This window comes from Amia ocellicauda, chromosome 7 (genome assembly GCF_036373705.1).
Source record: "Amia ocellicauda isolate fAmiCal2 chromosome 7, fAmiCal2.hap1, whole genome shotgun sequence".
In the NCBI taxonomy this organism is placed as follows: domain Eukaryota; kingdom Metazoa; phylum Chordata; class Actinopteri; order Amiiformes; family Amiidae; genus Amia; species Amia ocellicauda.
This window is the reverse complement of record NC_089856.1, coordinates 38739912-38759153: the sequence shown is the minus strand read 5'-3', so window position 1 is coordinate 38759153 and position 19242 is coordinate 38739912. Positions and strand designations below refer to the sequence as shown.

The window sequence follows — 19242 nt, the reverse complement described above, 5'->3', positions numbered from 1 at the left end:
GTTGCACTTCAAGATGCTCAATCTGTGCACCATGTCCCAGGCCATCAAGCCTGGTGACTGGTTCACTAACGGTGGATCTGAAAGATGCGTACTTTCACATCCCCAATGCACAGGCGCATAGGAAGTTTCTCCGCTTTGCCTTTGAGGGCCGAGTGTTTGAGTTTGCTGTTCTCCCCTACGGCCTGTCGCTAGCCCAACGCACTTTTTCCAAGTGCATGGACGTCGTGTTAGCCCCCTTGCGTTGTCAGGGGGTCTGCGTCCTCAATTATCCAGATGGCTGGCTGGTTTGTTCTCACTCGAGGCAGCAGGTTCAGAGCCACATGAACCTGATTTTAGGCCACCTCTCCGAATTGGACCTCCGGGTCAATCGAGAGAAGAGCCGCCTGATGCCAACTCAGCAGGCACAGTTCCTCTGACTGCGCCACAATTCCGTTGCCATGCTCGCCATACTGGCGCCAGAGGGAGTTGCCTCAATACACATGTGTCTCTCCCTCTTCTGACTGAGAGCTCATGTCAAGGTGTCCCTGTGCCAGAGACTGCTGGGCCCTCCATATCAATCTCCTGGAGTTACAAGCAGTACTCCTTGGACTGTCTCATTTCCTGCAAGTCCTATGGGACAGACATGTGCTGGTTCGGACGGAAAACACAGCGGTGGTTGCCTATATCAACAGGAAAGGAGGTCTCCTGTCGCACAGACTGTACAATCTAGCACACCGTCTGCTTCTGTGGTCGCAGCCACGGTTCCGCTCCATCAGAGCAGTTCACATCCCAAGTTTGTTCATGTGCCCTGTGGTGTATATAGTTTGTTTGTATGAAATATAAATTGTCAGCACAGTGGAGTTCTTCTACTCTGTACTATTCAGTTGAGTTGGATGCTCCTGTGCTGCGCACTGACAGCATGAAGATCTTGCTGTCTTTTGCGATATGTACAGTGAGGGAAAAAATCCCCTGTTGATTTTGTACATTTGCCCACTGACAAAGAAATGATCAGTCTATAATTTTAATGGTAGGTGTATTTTAACAGTGCGAGACAGAATAACAACAAAAAAATCTAGAAAAAAACGCATTTCAAAAAAGTTATACATTGATTTGCATGTTAATGAGTGAAGTAAGTATTTGACCCCTTCGACTTAGTACTTGGTGGCAAAACCCTTGTTGGCAATCACAGAGGTCAGACATTTCTTGTAGTTGGCCACCAGGTTTGCACACATCTCAGGAGGTATTTTGACCCACTCCTCTTTGCAGATCCTCTCCAAGTCATTAAGGTTTCGAGGCTGACGTTTGGCAACTCGAACCTTCAGCTCCCGCCACAGATTTTCTATGGGATTAAGGTCTGGACACTAGCTAGGCCACTCCAGGACCTTAATGTGCTTCTTCTTGAGCCACTCCTTTGTTGCCTTGGCTGTGTGTTTTGGGTCATTGTCATGCTGGAATACCCATCCACAACCCATTTTCAATGCCCTGGCTGAGGGATGGAGGTTCTCACCCAAGATTACATTGCCCCGTCCATCGTCCCTTTGATGCGGTGCAGTTGTCCTGTCCCCTTAGCAGAAAAACACCGGCGTAGTGTGTTACCAATTGTTTTCTTGGTGACTATGGTCCCAGCTGCCTTGAGATCATTAACAAGATCCTCCCGTGTAGTTCTGGGCTCATTCATCACCGTTCTCATAATCATTGAAACTCCACAAGGTGAGATCTTGCATGGAGCCCCAGACCGAGGGAGACTGACAGTTATTTTGTGTTTCTTCCATTTGCGAATAATCGCACCAACTGTTGTCACCTTCTCACCAAGCTGCTTGGCGATGGTCTTGTAGCCCATTCCAGCCTTGTGTAGGTCTACAATCTTGTCCCTGACATCCTTGGACAGCTCTTTGGTCTTGGCCATGGTGGAGAGTTTGGAATCTGATTGATTGATTGCTTCTGTGGACAGGTGTCTTTTATACAGGTAACAAACTGAGATTAGGAGCACTCCCTTTAAGAGAGTGCTCCTAATGTCAGCTCGTTACCTGTATAAAAGACACCTGGGAGCCAGAAATCTTGCTGATTGATAGGGGATCAAATACTTATTTCCCTCTTTAACATGCAAATCAATTTATAACTTTTTTGAAATTAGTTTTTCTGGATTTTTTTGTTGTTATTCTGTATCTCACTGTTAAAATACACCTACCATTAAAATTATAGACTGATCATTTCTTTGTCAGTAGGCAAACATACAAAATCAGCAGGGGATCAAATACTTTTTTCCCTCACTGTATATATTGTATTTTGTTATTCAGCTAGGCTGCTCTGTTGACTAGCCAGCTATGTATTATATTGTGTTTTTCATTGGGTCTGTGGCCACTTTCCTATGGGATCAGTGGTCCACTGCCATGCACGATGGCCGCACAGGTTGCTTAATTGCCCGTGCCAGATATTGTGCAAGTAATGTAATATTAGTCCTTTTAATCCCCGTTAGATAGCACTTCACAGAGTTTTATTATGCTTCTTGTGTTTTTGATTGTTTCCTACGGTGGCCCTGAAGTGCAACTGCTGAAAAAATAAAGCAGGGGCTGTGAGATTTGCAGCCGCTGCGAGATTTAGAAGTGCTGAAAAAATAAAGCAGGTATTGCGAGATTTAGAAGTGCTGAAAAAATAAAGCAGCTGTTGCAGCATTTTCAGAAGCAATTACGGAAAGGGAGGTACATTGTGAAATATATTTGACTGATGCCATTGGACAGCAAGCAAGTCACGTTGGCCGAGCAGCTTCTCAGAAAAGCCAACAGAATCTGAGAAATGGGCGCCAACTGCGCAGAGCGCGAAGTATCATATTAATATTGTTGTGATCTTCTGCTCTCTATCTACTTTGTGCTGACATATTAAGAGTTATAGGGTTGTCCAAAAATGTATTAGAAATTAATTAAAGCTTATGGAATCACTAGTTTAACGAAACATGTATATTTCCATATTCAATTACAGTACTCAGCCTATATGTAAACTCTAAGAAGTGAAGTTTCTAATAAGAACCTTTTTGGATTCCCAGGGTTGATACTGTGGAGGATCTTTAAGGTTCTTACTAGAACCCTTTACCAAGGTTCCCTGCAAACAAGGATCCTTAAAGCACGTTGAATGTGTGTTAAATCAATCACGATCATGATGAAAAGGGCTCTTAAATGCTCCCTTGTGTTACCACGGAGCATACGCTTCTTAAACGAACCCTTTAACTCACAAACAACCCAAAGGGTCGATAGAACCGCTGAAGAATCATACATTTTTAGAGTGAGTATGTACTCGGTTGGTGTTTTTTCTGTTACAGTTATTAATTTACTGTAGAAGCTTTATTTTCTGTTAACTGTATTTGAAAGATTTTACGTTTAAAAAGTAAAGTAGTCCTGATCCAATGTAAATTACAATGTCTGGTCACGCATAAGTGGGGCAGGCTAATTTGATAGCACTTCCAAAAGATAGAATAACACTCATTAATAATAATAATAATAATAATAATAATAATAATAATAATAAAATATGTTGATGTTTATATCAATTAAATATACTTTTCTGTGTAAATGGGTTAATGTGTATATATATATATATATATATATATATATATATATATATATATATATATACACCGACCAGGCATAACATTATGACCACCTGCCTAGGTCCCCCTTTTGCCGCCAAAACAGCCCTGATCCATCGAGGCATGAACTCCATTAGACCTCTGAAGGTGTGCTGTGGTATCTGGCACCAAGATGTTAGCAGCAGATCCTTTAAGTCCTGTGAGTTCGAGGTGGGGCCTCCATGGATAGGACTTGTTTGTCCAGCATATCCCACAGATGCTCAATTGGATTGAGATCTGGGGAATGTGGAGGCCAAGTCAACACCTTGAACTTGTGATTCATCAGACCAGGCCACCTTCTTCCATTGCTCCGTTCCAGTTCTGATGCTCACGTGCCCATTGTAGGTGCTTTCGGCAGTGGACAGGGGTCAGCATGGGCACCCTAACTGGTCTGCAGCTACACAGCCCCATACGCAACAAGCTGCAATGCACTGTGTGTTCTGACACCTTTCTATCAAAACCAGCATTAACTTTTTCAGCAATTTGAGCTATAGTAGCTCGTCTGTTGGATCAGACTACACAGGCCAGCCTTCACTCGCCACGTGCATCAGTGAGCCTTGGCCGCCCATGACCCTGTCGCCGATTCACCGCTTTTCCTTCCTTGGACCACTTTTGATAGGTAGTGACCACTGCAGATCGGGAACACCACACAAGAGCTGCAGATTTGGAGATGCTCTGACCCAGTCGTCTAGCTAATGTGCACTTGCTGCCTAATATATCCCATCCACTGACAGGTGCCATGATAACGAGATTATCAGTGTTTTTCACTTCACCTGTCAGTGGTCATAATGTTATGGTTGATCGGTGTATATATATATATATATATATATATACACTCACCTAAAGGATTATTAGGAACACCTGTTCAATTTCTCATTAATGCAATTATCTAACCAACCAATCACATGGCAGTTGCTTCAATGCATTTAGGGGTGTGGTCCTGGTCAAGACAATCTCCTGAACTCCAAACTGAATGTCTGAATGGGAAAGAAAGGTGATTTAAGCAATTTTGAGCGTGGCATGGTTGTTGGTGCCAGACGGGCCGGTCTGAGTATTTCACAATCTGCTCAGTTACTGGGATTTTCACGCACAACCATTTCTAGGGTTTACAAAGAATGGTGTGAAAAGGGAAAAACATCCAGTATGCGGCAGTCCTGTGGGCGAAAATGCCTTGTTGATGCTAGAGGTCAGAGGAGAATGGGCCGACTGATTCAAGCTGATAGAAGAGCAACTTTGACTGAAATAACCACTCGTTACAACCGAGGTATGCAGCAAAGCATTTGTGAAGCCACAACACGTACAACCTTGAGGCGGATGGGCTACAACAGCAGAAGACCCCACCGGGTACCACTCATCTCCACTACAAATAGGAAAAAGAGGCTACAATTTGCACAAGCTCACCAAAATTGGACAGTTGAAGACTGGAAAAATGTTGCCTGGTATGATGAGTCTCGATTTCTGTTGAGACATTCAGATGGTAGAGTCAGAATTTGGCGTAAACAGAATGAGAACATGGATCCATCATGCCTTGTTACCACTGTGCAGGCTGGTGGTGGTGGTGTAATGGTGTGGGGGATGTTTTCTTGGCACACTTTAGGCCCCTTAGTGCCAATTGGGCATCGTTTAAATGCCACGGCCTACCTGAGCATTGTTTCTGACCATGTCCATCCCTTTATGACCACCATGTACCCATCCTTTGATGGCTACTTCCAGCAGGATAATGCACCATGTCACAAAGGTCAAATCATTTCAAATTGGTTTCTTGAACATGACAATGAGTTCACTGTACTAAACTGGCCCCCACAGTCACCAGATCTCAACCCAATAGAGCATCTTTGGGATGTGGTGGAACGGGAGCTTCGTGCCCTGGATGTGCATCCCACAAATCTCCATCAACTGCAAGATGCTATCCTATCAATATGGGCCAACATTTCTAAAGAATGCTTTCAGCACCTTGTTGAATCAATGCCACGTAGAATTAAGGCAGTTCTGAAGGCGAAAGGGGGTCAAACACAGTATTAGTATGGTGTTCCTAATAATCCTTTAGGTGAGTGTATATAGTGTGCGTGTTTGTGTGTGTGTGTGTGTTTCTTACTTAAACATAAACTGGAACATCACAATACTCTTCATGAATACGATGCCCCCTCTATTTGACTCTTGCTAAATTATGTGTCTTGCACTGTGTTATCTGAGGAGCTGAATTAAAGTGCTCGTGCAGGTTACATTAACATGGACATGATCTGAAATAGTTTACTCTGTACACATAGCAGGTGAATCCTGTGTTTTGTTTCAGTGCTGTAAGGGGGGGAAGAAATTTTGAAGAAGGTGGTGGGATCCAGTTTGGGGATTTTCCAGCTTTTGACTGTAAGGGCAATGGAGCACATACAGGATGTTTCTAAGTAGTTGCTAGAATCAGCGGTGCTGTTGAAACTGAGATTGATTACCATCCCACTCAGAAATCTAACACAGACCATCCCACCCTGCTCATTGATTGGGTTAAGAAGAACCATCACTCAAACCTAGTGGACCAATGGAGATCCATGATCTACACCTCCCTCTAAATCCCGCCCTCAGGGCAAAACTGTGCCAAAACTTGTAAACAAGAAAAAAAAGCGAATCTAAAGAAACCAGCGACAAAAGCAAAGATCGCATCAAAAGGCAGTGACTCCAAGTGAGTGCGTGAGTGAAATGGACTCAATCAATTTGAGTTTTGTTCTCGATTTAAAATTATTTGCATTCAAGTTGTTTTGTTTTTGATACCATTATTTTTGTTTACAATTCTATACATTTTGCTTTCAATTGTTTTATTTTTAATCTCAATATTAATTTTTTCTCAACTTTTCTCAAGTACCATATATTTTATTTTGAATTGATTACTTATGGCGCTAATTTGAGCCCACACTCTAAACCCAGTGAAATAAATAATCTTAGTTATGTTTTACTTTTGCAATTACTTAAATTGTACTACATGTTCACCATACAGTTACATTATTTTGTTGTATTATATGTACTAGTGGTTTTACATACAGTGCCTCATTAATATTTGTTCATCAGGTTTGGAAATACTATATGGAAACACTCTCAACTGGATTACCATTGATCAGAATTTGTGTCCAGTAGTGACACGAATAACATCAGGACATTATGTATTTCTGGTATAGGCATATTTCTTGCATCCAGTGCTAGTTCAGTACAATCAGATGCATTTAATTTAGACACGAATGTGAGATACCATGATGAAGTGCTTTCCCTGACATTTCAAAATCACAGGGAATGTTGATATGAAACAAAAGCAAGCAATTCCAGTCAATGAATATAACTGACAAATAAAAATTATTGATAAGATTTTTTTTTTCAAACAGAGATTTTGAGGGCACTTTACGCATTACATGTTTTTTGGTATTCCTCTCTGGCTTAAATAAAATGATGTAACATTTTGGAGTAAAAATACAGAAAAGTACCGCAAAACTGGAAGCCAAGATGGCAAATATCTCCACAGCTACTGTGAACTTGCCAGATGAACTGATATAAGCTGGGATAAAGGTGATCCAGACTGCACAGAATATGAGCATGCTGAATGTGATGAATTTGGCTTCATTAAAGTTATCAGGCAGATTACGAGCCAGAAAAGCCAGCACAAAGCACAAGGCAGAGAGGAATCCAATATACCCTAACACAGCATAAAACCCCACTGCTGATCCTACATCACACTCGAGAATTATTTTTTCTGTGAAGTACTTTGTGTTTTTATAAGGTAAAGGAGGTGAAATTGTTAACCAAAGGACACAAATCAGGACCTGTATGAGTGTGAAAGCAAGAACACTTAACCTCTGCTGTGTGGGCCCAAACCATTTCATAATATTATTCCCTGGCCGTGTAGCCATGAAGGCCATTAACACCACTATTGTTTTCCCCAGAACACAAGAGATGCACAGGACAAATGTGATGCCAAATGCTGTGTGGCGCAACATACAGGACCACTCAGAGGGCTGGCCAATGAAAGTAAGTGAGCAAAGGAAACACAGAGTTAATGAGAAGAGCAGGAGGAAACTGAGCTCAGAGTTATTGGCTCTAACAATGGGAGTTTCCTTGTATTTAAAGAAAACAATACTTACAGCACTAGTTATGCAAGTTCCAAGTAATGCAAAACATATCAGCAATATGCCCATGACTTCATTACATGATAGGAATTCAATGTCCTTTAAGATGCATTTATCTCGTTTGGCCAGTATTCCAGAGGGCATGTTGTACAATCAATAGAATCTAAAATAAATAAATAATAATAAATAATTATTTTGCAATCTCTCAATGTATTTTTCAATGTATGGTTATATCCTCAAATCTGTACCATAATCGATAAACTAACATATATGTATAATTTGGTCTTCTTTCCAACTGATTTTCCTGGCATTCTGCTTGTGTGTTTCTATACACCCCATTACTAGGTTACCTCTTAACCTTATTTAAATATGTAATAATAATAATATTTCTGAAGTAGAACATCTCTACTGACAAAGTGTATAGTTCTCTAATGGAAGATATTGTTATTTATTTTTAAATTCTGCTAGTACCTGTTGAATTATTTTGATTAAAATAATTTGTGCCTGGGGGACAGCTCTCACTGCACACTGACACTGGCACCTTAGACACAATTGGAAACATGTTTGTTTCAAAATGGATATATATTCATTAAATGGATGTAATGCCACTTGAATATTAAGTTAACTGTTACCTAGTCCTGATTCTGTGTCCAAACAATGCGTTTGTTATTAATTGTTAGCTGTTGTTCTTTTGGTAAAGATGCATCATAGTGACCCACTGTAATGAACTCTGTCTTGCCCTTTTCATTTAGTTGCCAGTTTATCAATTCGTATGTTGCTGTACGGTCTCCGTTCTCATCAAAGTATACTCTCTCATTATTTTTAGTTGTGAAATTGACTTTCTTCAAGTAATTCAATACCTAAAAAATAATAATAATGATAATAATGTTTATATATATCTTAGGGCTGTCAGTGTTAACACATTAATACATGCAATTAATTAAAAATGAATAATGCGTTGATATTGTTTAATGCAATGTATCACGTTTCTGTATTCTGAGCATTCTGTGCACATTATAATTATAATCGTGTTGAGTGCATAAACACGTGAATTTCTACACATCATATATTCATATATTATTATAATTATTTATTTTATAAGCAGATGTCACAAAATATACACTATTCAACAATCACACCTGATATAGCTCTTGTCTGCCTGTCCTCTGACTGGCTCAGAAAGTTTCTAACTGTCAATCTTGATCATGTTGCAAACACAGGTTTTTGGATCAATGCCTTGATCTGTTTTATTATGTATACTAATTATTTTGTATTAGGTGTAGGGCTAGCGACAGGCTGTCTGGTGTTTTTACTAGACTGCTGTTAGGATTGCAATTCAGTATTTATACAAGACTGAAAAGATGCCCCTCACCCTTCAGCCAGCGCTGTGCCCACTGATACATAGAATAAAGTGACTGAGGTTGTTAATGCAACACAAACAGCCCTGTTGATGTCCATGCATGGTGTTGAATGGCAGTTTTTTAAATGCACTGTAGTGCATTGATATATATGCAGCTGTAATAGACAGATGGAGCCATTTCAGAGTCCTTTCACATTGCGTAAGATGTGAAGTACTTTAGTTTTATGCTATTTTTATTACAGGTTACTTATGTGTTATATTTCTATACGTCTGCTAAGATATGTGCAAACTGATTTCTACACTATTAAAATAGTTTGACAGCCCTAATATATAATATATCATATATTTATTAGGGCTGTCAAATGATTTGAATCTACATTTTTAAAGAATTTTAGTTATTAAATGGTTTGATTTGCAATTAATCAAAAATTGTATATAATATTAAAGATTATTTTGATGAAGAATGGAAAGTGGTTAAAAATACAATTCATAAATTAGAGATGTAACTTACCTGCCATGGTGTAATCTTTTTCATGTTTCTACATGTCTTACTTACCAGACGATTTAGAACAGGTTTACAACTGTACACTGCCTGTAATGCATGTCCTATGGCATAAACCGCTTTATAAACTTTATTAGTAATTTGCAATTCTGAGACATCCGTGTATTGGTTATGGACTTCACTTAAATCCTCATTTGCTGTACATCTTTTGAGGTTTTCAGTGCTCAAATGGGTTGTAAATGTACAGGTGAATGCAGCTTCCCACAGCTCCTTGTATAGATAGTCTCCAGGTGCATCAGATGGGTGGACTTTCAATATAAATTCTTTCAAGCCTCTTATGACGGCATTACTGATGGCAAATCCCATTGATCCACTCAAAACGTTTCGTCCTTCTTTTGAGGCAAAGAGTGAATCTGCAATCCAGGACTCGCTGCCAATCCACTGCAAGCCAGTGACATTCTGTTGGGATAATTCTTTCAATAAAACATCCATGTCTAAGTGAGAAATGAAAGCTACAATAACCTTAGAGCTAGACTTCTTTATAATATCTACAATTCTCAAAATTTTCTTCCTAGGGTTGGTTCTGAAGAAAGGCTCAATATACTCGATGCAAACACCCTCTTTGTGGGCAGCTTCCACAAAGGTAGATATTCCATTGATGCCATAATCATTATCACTTCTAATGGCCCCAACCCAGGTCCATCCAAAGTGCTTGACAAGCTGTGCCAGGGCTCTGCTTTGGTAATAGTCAGTGGGGATGGTTCTGAGAAATGAAGGGAAATGTTTTTTGTTGCTTAGGCATGCACAGGTAGCAAAGTGGCTTATCTATAGAGGGGAGAAAAGATAATCCAAACATAGATTTGTTTTTAAAATATTTGTAATGGTTTTATTTTTATTTTTTAGTCCCTCAGAATCATCTTACTGTCATACTGTTTTGAACTCTGTAGCTTTAGTATGTTTTTTTTTCTTTTTTAATTCATGCTAAATTATTTTGTACTGCAAGAACTTACCACTGGTATATGAAATGGTCCAACTGATGCTCCAATAGCTATAGTTGGTGTTGATGAGGTTTCTCCTATTATAGCTTGAACTGTGGCTGGTTGAGTGCAGGTCTGTGCAGAGATTGTTTCTTCTGGTCCATTTGCTAAAGCCAGGGCTGCTCTTATAGCCAGAGTTATAGAGCTGCATGAATCGTAGATCTTATAGCCCAGTGAAACACCAGGAAGAATTTGTGTACTGTTATTTATCTCTTCTATTGCAAATATCATAGTTTGGGCATATTGAAATGCTCTGAAATTTAAACTGAAATGAATATGTTAGCATGCATGTTATCACATTAGAATAAATAATAATTCTAAAACAGCTTACTTGTTTATCTATGTGCAAACCTTTCTTTAATAATTAATATTGTATTAATTATGAATATGATACATATGGTTTTCAGATGTTATATTATATATATATATATATATATATATATATATATATATATATATATATATATATACTGTTGTTAATTTAATCAGTGCTATTGTTTGAAAATTGTTCCTTACCTTTTGCATTTCAGTTGCTCTGGAATGGTTGAGAAAGTGGGTTTTATCTCATCCCAGCTGCTATGAAATGAGAATATCCCCCCCAATTATAATGTCTCCATCCTTTGATAATTGTGGATAGTCAGCATGTCCTTGCAGTCTACATAAGGGCTCATCTGCACTCACTGGGAGAGGCAGGAGAACGAATATAATCAGTAGCATTACAAAATATTAAAATCTTCCAGTTCTGATTATTAATATTTGTCGTCTTTTATACTACAACTGGTGGCACAGGTGCTAATCTCTCCAGGATGTAAATCTCATGGTCTCTCCCAGGCACTAATTCTCTAAGGTGATGTCAAGCCTAACTGAGCCTGAGGATAAACTTTAATGTGATTGTGCAGTTGGAACCATTGTGATTATGGCTAACTTACACCCTTTGACAGTGATATAAAACAATCTTCACATTTAAATTACTACAGATTAATTTAGTAAGACTAATTTGTGCTTTAAGGTATATCAAATCTACTTGTTAGGCAGTGGAAAGAAGATAATGACAATGCTACTTTGTAAAAAATACAATGATGAAATAGCATAAAGAAAAGTATGATTAGCAATTACTGAGATAAACCATTACCACTCTTATTTATTTATTTATTTATTTGTTTGTTTTTTTGTGATGAAGTTTGAGAAGAAAAAAATTACACATGCTCACTTTATTAAAGTTTTGTATTACTTTTTATTTAATTTATTTTACCAGGAAATGTACCCATAGAGACTGGGGCCTCATATACAATAGGGTCGTGGAACACAGACAATCAAACAACACGTTATCAAATGTGTGATACAACATTTAAAAAAGAAGATGCTGAATCATATTTAAAAATATTAAAACATTAAAACAGTTAACTGGCACTATTTACAAAGCAATGGCATGTCATTTTAAGTAATTGCCAGATAAAATGTTTAAAACAGAAAAAGAGAGACCATCAAATTCACTCTTTCAAGTTTTGGGGCAATTATTCCAAGTCTTTGAGAGCCGAAATGAAAAATAAATTCTTCCCTTGTATGTACTCAGTCTTGGAATAACAAGGCTAACAGTATTATTAGAGTGAAAATTATGAGCTGAATTATGAGTAAAATATGCATTTTAAGCTGAAATATCTTTTTGATATTATGTATCTATATTATGATATATTATTATATTTCTAAACCCAGTCAAAAATAATCTTAGTAGTGTTTTACATTGGCAATTACTTAAATTGTACTACATGTTCACCATACAGTTACATTATTATTATTATTATTATTATTATTATTATTTGATGATATGTACTAGTAATATTATATACAGTGCTTCTTATTCATATTTGTTCATCAGGTTTGGAAATACTTTATGGAAAAACTCTCAACTGGATTACCATTGATCAGGATTTGTGTCCAGTAGTGACAATAGTAACATCAGGACAATAGACACAAATGTGAGGTACAATGGTAAAGTCCTTTTCTTTACATTTCAAAATCACAGGGAAAGTTGATATGAAATTAAAGCAAGCAAATCCAGTCAACAAATATACCTGACAAATTAAAATGATGTATAAGATTTGTTTTTCTTACAGAGATTTTGAGGGCACTTTACCCATTAAATGCTTTTTGGTATTCCTCTCTGGCTTAAATAAGATGATGTAACATTTTGGGCTGAAAATACAGAAAAGCAACCCAAAACTGGAAGCCAAAATTGCAAATATCTCCACTGCTACAGTAAACTTCCCAGGAGAGCTGATATAAGCTGGGATAAAGGTGATCCAGACTGCACAGAATATGAGCATGCTGAATGTGATGAATTTGGCTTCATTGAAGTTATCAGGTAGTTTACGAGCCAGAAACGCCAGCACAAAACACATGGCAGAGAGGAATCCAATATACCCTAACACAGCATAAAACCCCACTGCTGATCCTACATCACACTCTAGAATTATTTTTTCTTTGTAGTACTTTGTATTTTTATAAGGAAAAGGAGGTGAAATTGTTAACCAAAGGACACAAATCAGGACCTGTATGAGTGTGAAAGCAAGAACACTTAACCTCTGCTGTGTGGGCCCAAACCATTTCATAATATTACTGCCTGGCAGGGTAGCCCTGAAGGCCATTAACACCACTATTGTTTTCCCCAGAACACAAGAGATGCACAGGACAAATGTGATGCCAAATGCTGTGTGGCGCAATATACAGGACCACTCAGAGGGCTGGCCAATGAAAGTAAGTGAGCAAAGGAAACACAGAGTTAATGAGAAGAGCAGGAGGAAACTGAGCTCAGAGTTATTGGCTCTAACAATGGGAGTTTCCATGTATTTAAAGAAAACAATACTTACAGCACTAGTTATGCAAGTTCCAAGTAATGCAAAACATATCAGCAATATGCCCATGACTTCATTACATGATAGGAATTCAATGTCCTTTAAGATGCATTCATCTCGTTGTTTGTTTGGCCAGTATTCCAGAGGGCATGTTGTACAATCAATAGAATCTAAAATAAATAAATAATAATAAATAATTGTTTTGCAATCAATGTATTTTTCAATATATGGTTATATCCTCAAATCTGTACCATAATCGATAAACTAACATATATGTATAATTTGGTCTTCTTTCCAACTGATTTTCCTGGCATTCTGCTTGTGTGTTTCTATACACCCCATTACCAAGTTACCTCTTAACCTTATTTAAATATGTAATAATAATATTTCTGAAGTAGAACATCTCCACTGAAAGGATTATGACAAAGTGTATAGTTCTCTAATGGAAGATATTGTAATTTATTTTTAAATTCTGCTAGTACCTGTTGAATTATTTTGATTAAAACCATTTTTAAAGCTTATTTGATTAAGTATACATTTGCAAAAATAACTTAATGACCACTTTGTTTCATTTTTTTTTTTTTTTGCTTACCTGTTTGGTTGCTGATCTCTCCTTCAGCACATGCTACACAGTCAAAGCAGCAGACAGGCCTTCCCTTCTGAACTGCTTTGCGAGTGCCTGGGGGACAGCTCTCACTGCACACTGACACTGGCACCTTAGAAACAATGAAAACATTCTTGTTTCATAATGGATATATATATTCATTAAATGTATGTAATGCCACTTGAATATTAAGTTAACTGTTACCTGGTCCTGATTCTGTGTCCAAACAATGCGTTTGTTTTTAATTGTTAGCTGTTGTTCTTTTGGTAAAGATGCATCATAGTGACCCACTGTAATGAACTCTGTCTTACCCTTTTCATTTAGTTGCCAGTTTACCAACTCATATTTTGCTGTAGGGTCTCCATTTTCATCAAAGTATACCCTCTCATTATTTTTAGTTGTGAAATTTACATTCTTCAAAAAATGTAATACCTGAATATATAAAAATATTTTTTACAGATTATTTTGATTATGAAAGGAAATGCAAAATGCTTACAAATACACAAATAATTTAAATATTTGAGATAATGTCACTCACCTTTACTGGTGAAATCTTTTTTATGTTTGTACATGTCTTATTTACAATAAGATTATGATCAGTTTTACAACTGTGCATTGCATGCAATGCATGTCCTATGGCATAAACTGCTTTATAAACATTATTGGAAATTTGCAATTCTGAGACATCCGTGTATTGGTTATGGACTTCACTTAAATCCTCATTTCCTGTACATCTTTTGAGGTTTTCAGTGCTCAAATGGGTTGCAAATGTACAGGTGAATGCAGCTTCCCACAGCTCCTTGTATAGATAGTCACCAGATGCATCAGATGGGTGGACTTTCAATATAAATTCTTTCAAGCCTCTTATGACGGCATTACTGATGGCAAATCCCATTGATCCACTCAAAACGTTTCGTCCTTCTTTTGAGGCAAAGAGTGAATCTGCAATCCAGGACTCGCTGCCAATCCACTGCAAGCCAGTGACATTCTGTTGGGATAATTCTTTCAATAAAACATCCATGTCTAAGTGAGAAATGAAAGCTACAATAACCTTAGAGCTAGACTTCTTTATAATATCTACAATTCTCAAAATTTTCTTCCTAGGGTTGGTTCTGAAGAAAGGCTCAATATACTCGATGCAAACACCCTCTTTTTGGGCAGCTTCCACAAAGGTAGATATTCCATTGATGCCATAGTCATTATCACTGCAAAGAGCCCCAACCCAGGTCCATCCAAAGTGCTTGACAAGCTGTGCCAGGGCTCTGCTTTGGTAATAGTCACTGGGGATGGTTCTGAGAAATGAAGGGAAATGTTTTTTGTTGCTTAGGCATGCACAGGTAGCAAAGTGGCTTATCTATAGAGGGGAGAAAAGATAATGCAAACTTTGATTTGTTTTTAAAATATTTGTAATGGTTTTATTTTTATTTTTATTTTTTAGTCCCTCAGAATCATCTTACTGTCATACTGTTTTGAACTCTGTAGCTTTAGTATGTTTTTTTTTCTTTTTTAATTCATGCTAAATTATTTTGTACTGCAAGAACTTACCACTGGTATATGAAATGGTCCAACTGATGCTCCAATAGCTATAGTTGGTGTTGATGAGGTTTCTCCTATTATAGCTTGAACTGTGGCTGGTTGAGTGCAGGTCTGTGCAGAGATTGTTTCTTCTGGTCCATTTGCTAAAGCCAGGGCTGCTCTTATAGCCAGAGTTATAGAGCTGCATGAATCGTAGATCTTATAGCCCAGTGAAACACCAGGAAGAATTTGTGTACTGTTATTTATCTCTTCTATTGCAAATATCATAGTTTGGGCATATTGAAATGCTCTGAAATTTAAACTGAAATGAATATGTTAGCATGCATGTTATCATATTTAAAAATAAAAACAATTTAAAACAGCTTACTTGTTTATGTGCAAACCTTTCCTCAGTAACTCCTATTATATTAATTATAAATATGTTAGATATGCTTTTCACAGCTTGTATATTATATTAATTGTTTATTTAATCATTGCCATTGTTCCTTACCTTTTGCATTTCAATTGCTCTGGAATGGTTGAGAAAGTGGGTTTCATCTCATCCCAGCTGCTATGGAATGAGAATATCCCTCCAATTATAATGTCTCCATCCTTTGATAACTGTGGATAGTCAGCATTTCCTTGCAGTCTACATAAGGGCTCATCTGCACTCACTGGGAGAGGCAGGATAATGAAAATGATCAGTAGCATTATAAGATATTAAAATCTTCCAGTTCTCATTATTAATATTTGTCATCTATTTATACTACTACTGGTGGCACAGGTGCTAATCTCTCCAGGATGTAAATATCATGGTCTCTCCCAGGCATTAATCCTCTAAGGTGATGTCAAGCCTAACTGTGCCTGAGGATAAACTTTAAAATGATTATGCATTTGGAAACATTGTGATAATAGCTAACTTTGTACACTCTTTGGCAGTAAAAGAAAACAATTTTCATGATTAAATTACTACAGAATAATTTAGTAACACTAATTTGTGCTTTAAGGTACATCAAATCTACTTGTTAGGCAGTGGAGTGAACATAATGCCAATGCTTCTTTGTAAAACCTACAAGGATACAATAACATTACATTTCTCTTGCACATTCAACAATGTAAATCATGTTTCAATCAGAAAGAGCAGGCTTTGTACATGATTTGTTACTGTTGCATCTTAAGTTCCCTCGTCAGCCGGTTCTCAATTAACACACGATACAACTTTTATGTGAACTGAATATACGTTTATTCCTTATTGGAGATACATGAACTTAGGAAGGTAAACTATGTAATTAACTATTGCTGTAGTCTTTGTGACCCTGTTTGTCCTGGAATACTCAAGCTCTCTCTGACGTGTCTCTCACTCAGTCCACACTGTCGTTCATCTTGACTCCGGCTACGTCATTACACTTCCTCTCTCCTAAAGTTACTACTACTACCTCTACACTAACTACTGAACATAGTCCTTGAGGTAATTTGGAGGTATTCTCATCCTCCCTGATTGTCTTGGTACTTCGTGTTGCATAGAACTATTTACAGGCGTGTCCTCAGGAATCCTGCATTGACTGCTCTAATGATCCACTTGTGTTATTTGTTGTTCCACTCTTTCAGGTCAGGTTGTGAAAGATCCAGGGTAGATCTCGGTTTTCTTCCCATGAGCATTTCTGCCGACAATCCCGTCGTTGTCTGTGGGGTAATCCTATAACTAAACAATGCTCTGGTCAGTTTTACTTCCAATGTGTCTCCCGGTGTCTTCTTTAAGAACTCTTTCACCGTCTGTACAGCCCTCTCAGCTAAGCCATTAGATGCAGGATAGTAAGGCACTGTTGTTATATGGCTAATCCCATTTGCTTTCATAAATATTTGAAACTCTGATCTAAGGAAGGCGGTGGTATTATCTGACACTATGTTTTCCGGTAATCCATGTGAACTGAAACTGAGCCGAAGTTTCTCTATTGTTGCTGCAGCTGTTGATAAATTGGAAAGATGAACGTCTATCCATTTTGAATGTGCATCTATTACCACCAGGAACATCTTTCCTAGGAATCGGCCTGCATAATCTATATATAGTCTTCTTCGTGGTCTGTCAGGCCACTCCCAAGGATGCAATGGTGCTTGAGCAGGCGCTTTCTGGTGTATTTGACATGTTTCACAAGTTTTGACTTGCCTTTCGATGTCTTCATCCATCCTTAGCCACCAAACATAGATCCGAGCTAGACCTTTCATGCGTGTCGTTCCAGGGTGAGCATGGTGTAACTGATTCAAGATTTGTGCACAACCTGGTTTTGGAACAACAATCCTGGCTGACCAGAGTATACAACCATCAATTACACTCAGTTTGTCTTTTCTAGAAAAGAAGGGCATCAATTCAGTTTCAGTTACTTGCACAGGCCAGCCTCTTGTAGTCTCACCAACATCGGGTCCTTCCCTATTCATGCCTTAATTTGTGAAATTTGTGTCTTTAAGCATTCCTGCTGGTGGTGTCTCTGGTAACGGGAGGCAACTGAATGCATCCGCATTACCATCTTTCCCAGGTTTATACTGAATTGTATATTAATATGCTCTTAAGGTCACTGCCCACCTTTAGATTCTGGGTGATGCCATCTGTGGAAGAGCTTTCATCTCATTCAAAAGGATGATCAATGTTTTGCGGTCTGTGCAGATTGTAAAATGTCAACCATAGATGTAATTGTGGAACTTCTGTATTCCAAATATCATTGCTTAGCCTTATTTGTCCAACTGAGAGTAATTATTTTCTGCCTCAGTCAATGTTCTAGATACAAACCCAATTGGTTTGTCTATACCCTCAGGCATACGGTGTGTCAGAACAGCTCCCATGCCGTATGGTGAAGCAGTGCAGGACAGGATCAGCTCTTTAGTCTCGTCATAATGGACCAGCACCTCCGAGGATTGCAATAATTTCTTTGATGCCTCAAAGGCTTCTTGTTGTTCAGTTCCCCACATCCACTTCCTCTCTTTGCATAACAGTACAGTTGTGCCAACAGTGTTGATACACTGGGAAGGAATTTATTATAGTAATTCAATAGTCTCAGATATGTCTTTAATTTGGTTACATTTTTTGGAGCTGGGGCCTGCTGTATTGCTCTGACTTTGTCTTTCACTGGGTGCAGGCCTGTGGCATCAATTTTGTGTCCCAGAAACACAATGTCTTTCTCGAGGAAGGTGCACTTACTTCATCTAAGTCGCAGTCCTGCCGCTTCCAACCTGCTCAACACTTCTGCCAAAGTCTGGAGGTGTTCTTTTGCAGTGCATCCTGTGATCAAGATGTTGGAAATCCCTCATAGCAACCCTTCAATGGTCCTCTGGAAAATAGCAGGTTCTGAAGAAACACCAAAGGGAAGCCGATTATATCTAAACAGTCCTTTGTGAGTATTTACAGTCACATATTCCTTCACCCCTCGTCTAAAACAATTTGTTGGTATACGTGGCTCATATCCAATTTAGTGAATCTCTCTCCCTCTGCTAGGATGGCGAATAAATCCTCAATCTTGGGTATCGGATACTGCTCCAGTTTGGACACTATATTCACAGTGAGTTTATAATCCCCACAGATGCGCAGAGAGCCGTCTGGTTTCAAGACAGGTACAATAGGCGCTGCCCAGTTTGAAAATCATTCCAGCTCTGCTTCCACTTTAGACTTCATAGCACAGGGGACT

The 19242-nt window shown here is 38.3% G+C and overlaps 2 protein-coding genes and 1 pseudogene across 2 annotated transcripts; all 3 read right to left on the bottom strand.

Moving 5' to 3' along the window:
- Nucleotides 1-609: 609 nt before the first annotated feature.
- LOC136753926 (extracellular calcium-sensing receptor-like) lies at nucleotides 610-7842 on the bottom strand. The gene is made up of 2 exons (XM_066710306.1): nucleotides 6981-7842; nucleotides 610-659 (listed from the first exon to the last, which is right to left on the bottom strand). The coding sequence occupies exons 1-2, from the start codon at nucleotides 7840-7842 to the stop codon at nucleotides 610-612; spliced, it is 912 nt and encodes a 303-aa protein (XP_066566403.1).
- Nucleotides 7843-8152: 310 nt separating this feature from the next.
- LOC136753925 (extracellular calcium-sensing receptor-like) lies at nucleotides 8153-11260 on the bottom strand (annotated as a pseudogene).
- A 1445-nt stretch (nucleotides 11261-12705) lies between these two features.
- Nucleotides 12706-17752, bottom strand: LOC136753924 (extracellular calcium-sensing receptor-like). Its single transcript, XM_066710304.1, has 5 exons — nucleotides 17733-17752; nucleotides 15599-15770; nucleotides 14258-14485; nucleotides 14042-14165; nucleotides 12706-13619 (listed from the first exon to the last, which is right to left on the bottom strand). Exons 1-5 carry the CDS (start codon nucleotides 17750-17752, stop codon nucleotides 12706-12708), a joined length of 1458 nt encoding a protein of 485 aa, XP_066566401.1.
- Between the last annotated feature and the right edge of the window lie 1490 nt (nucleotides 17753-19242).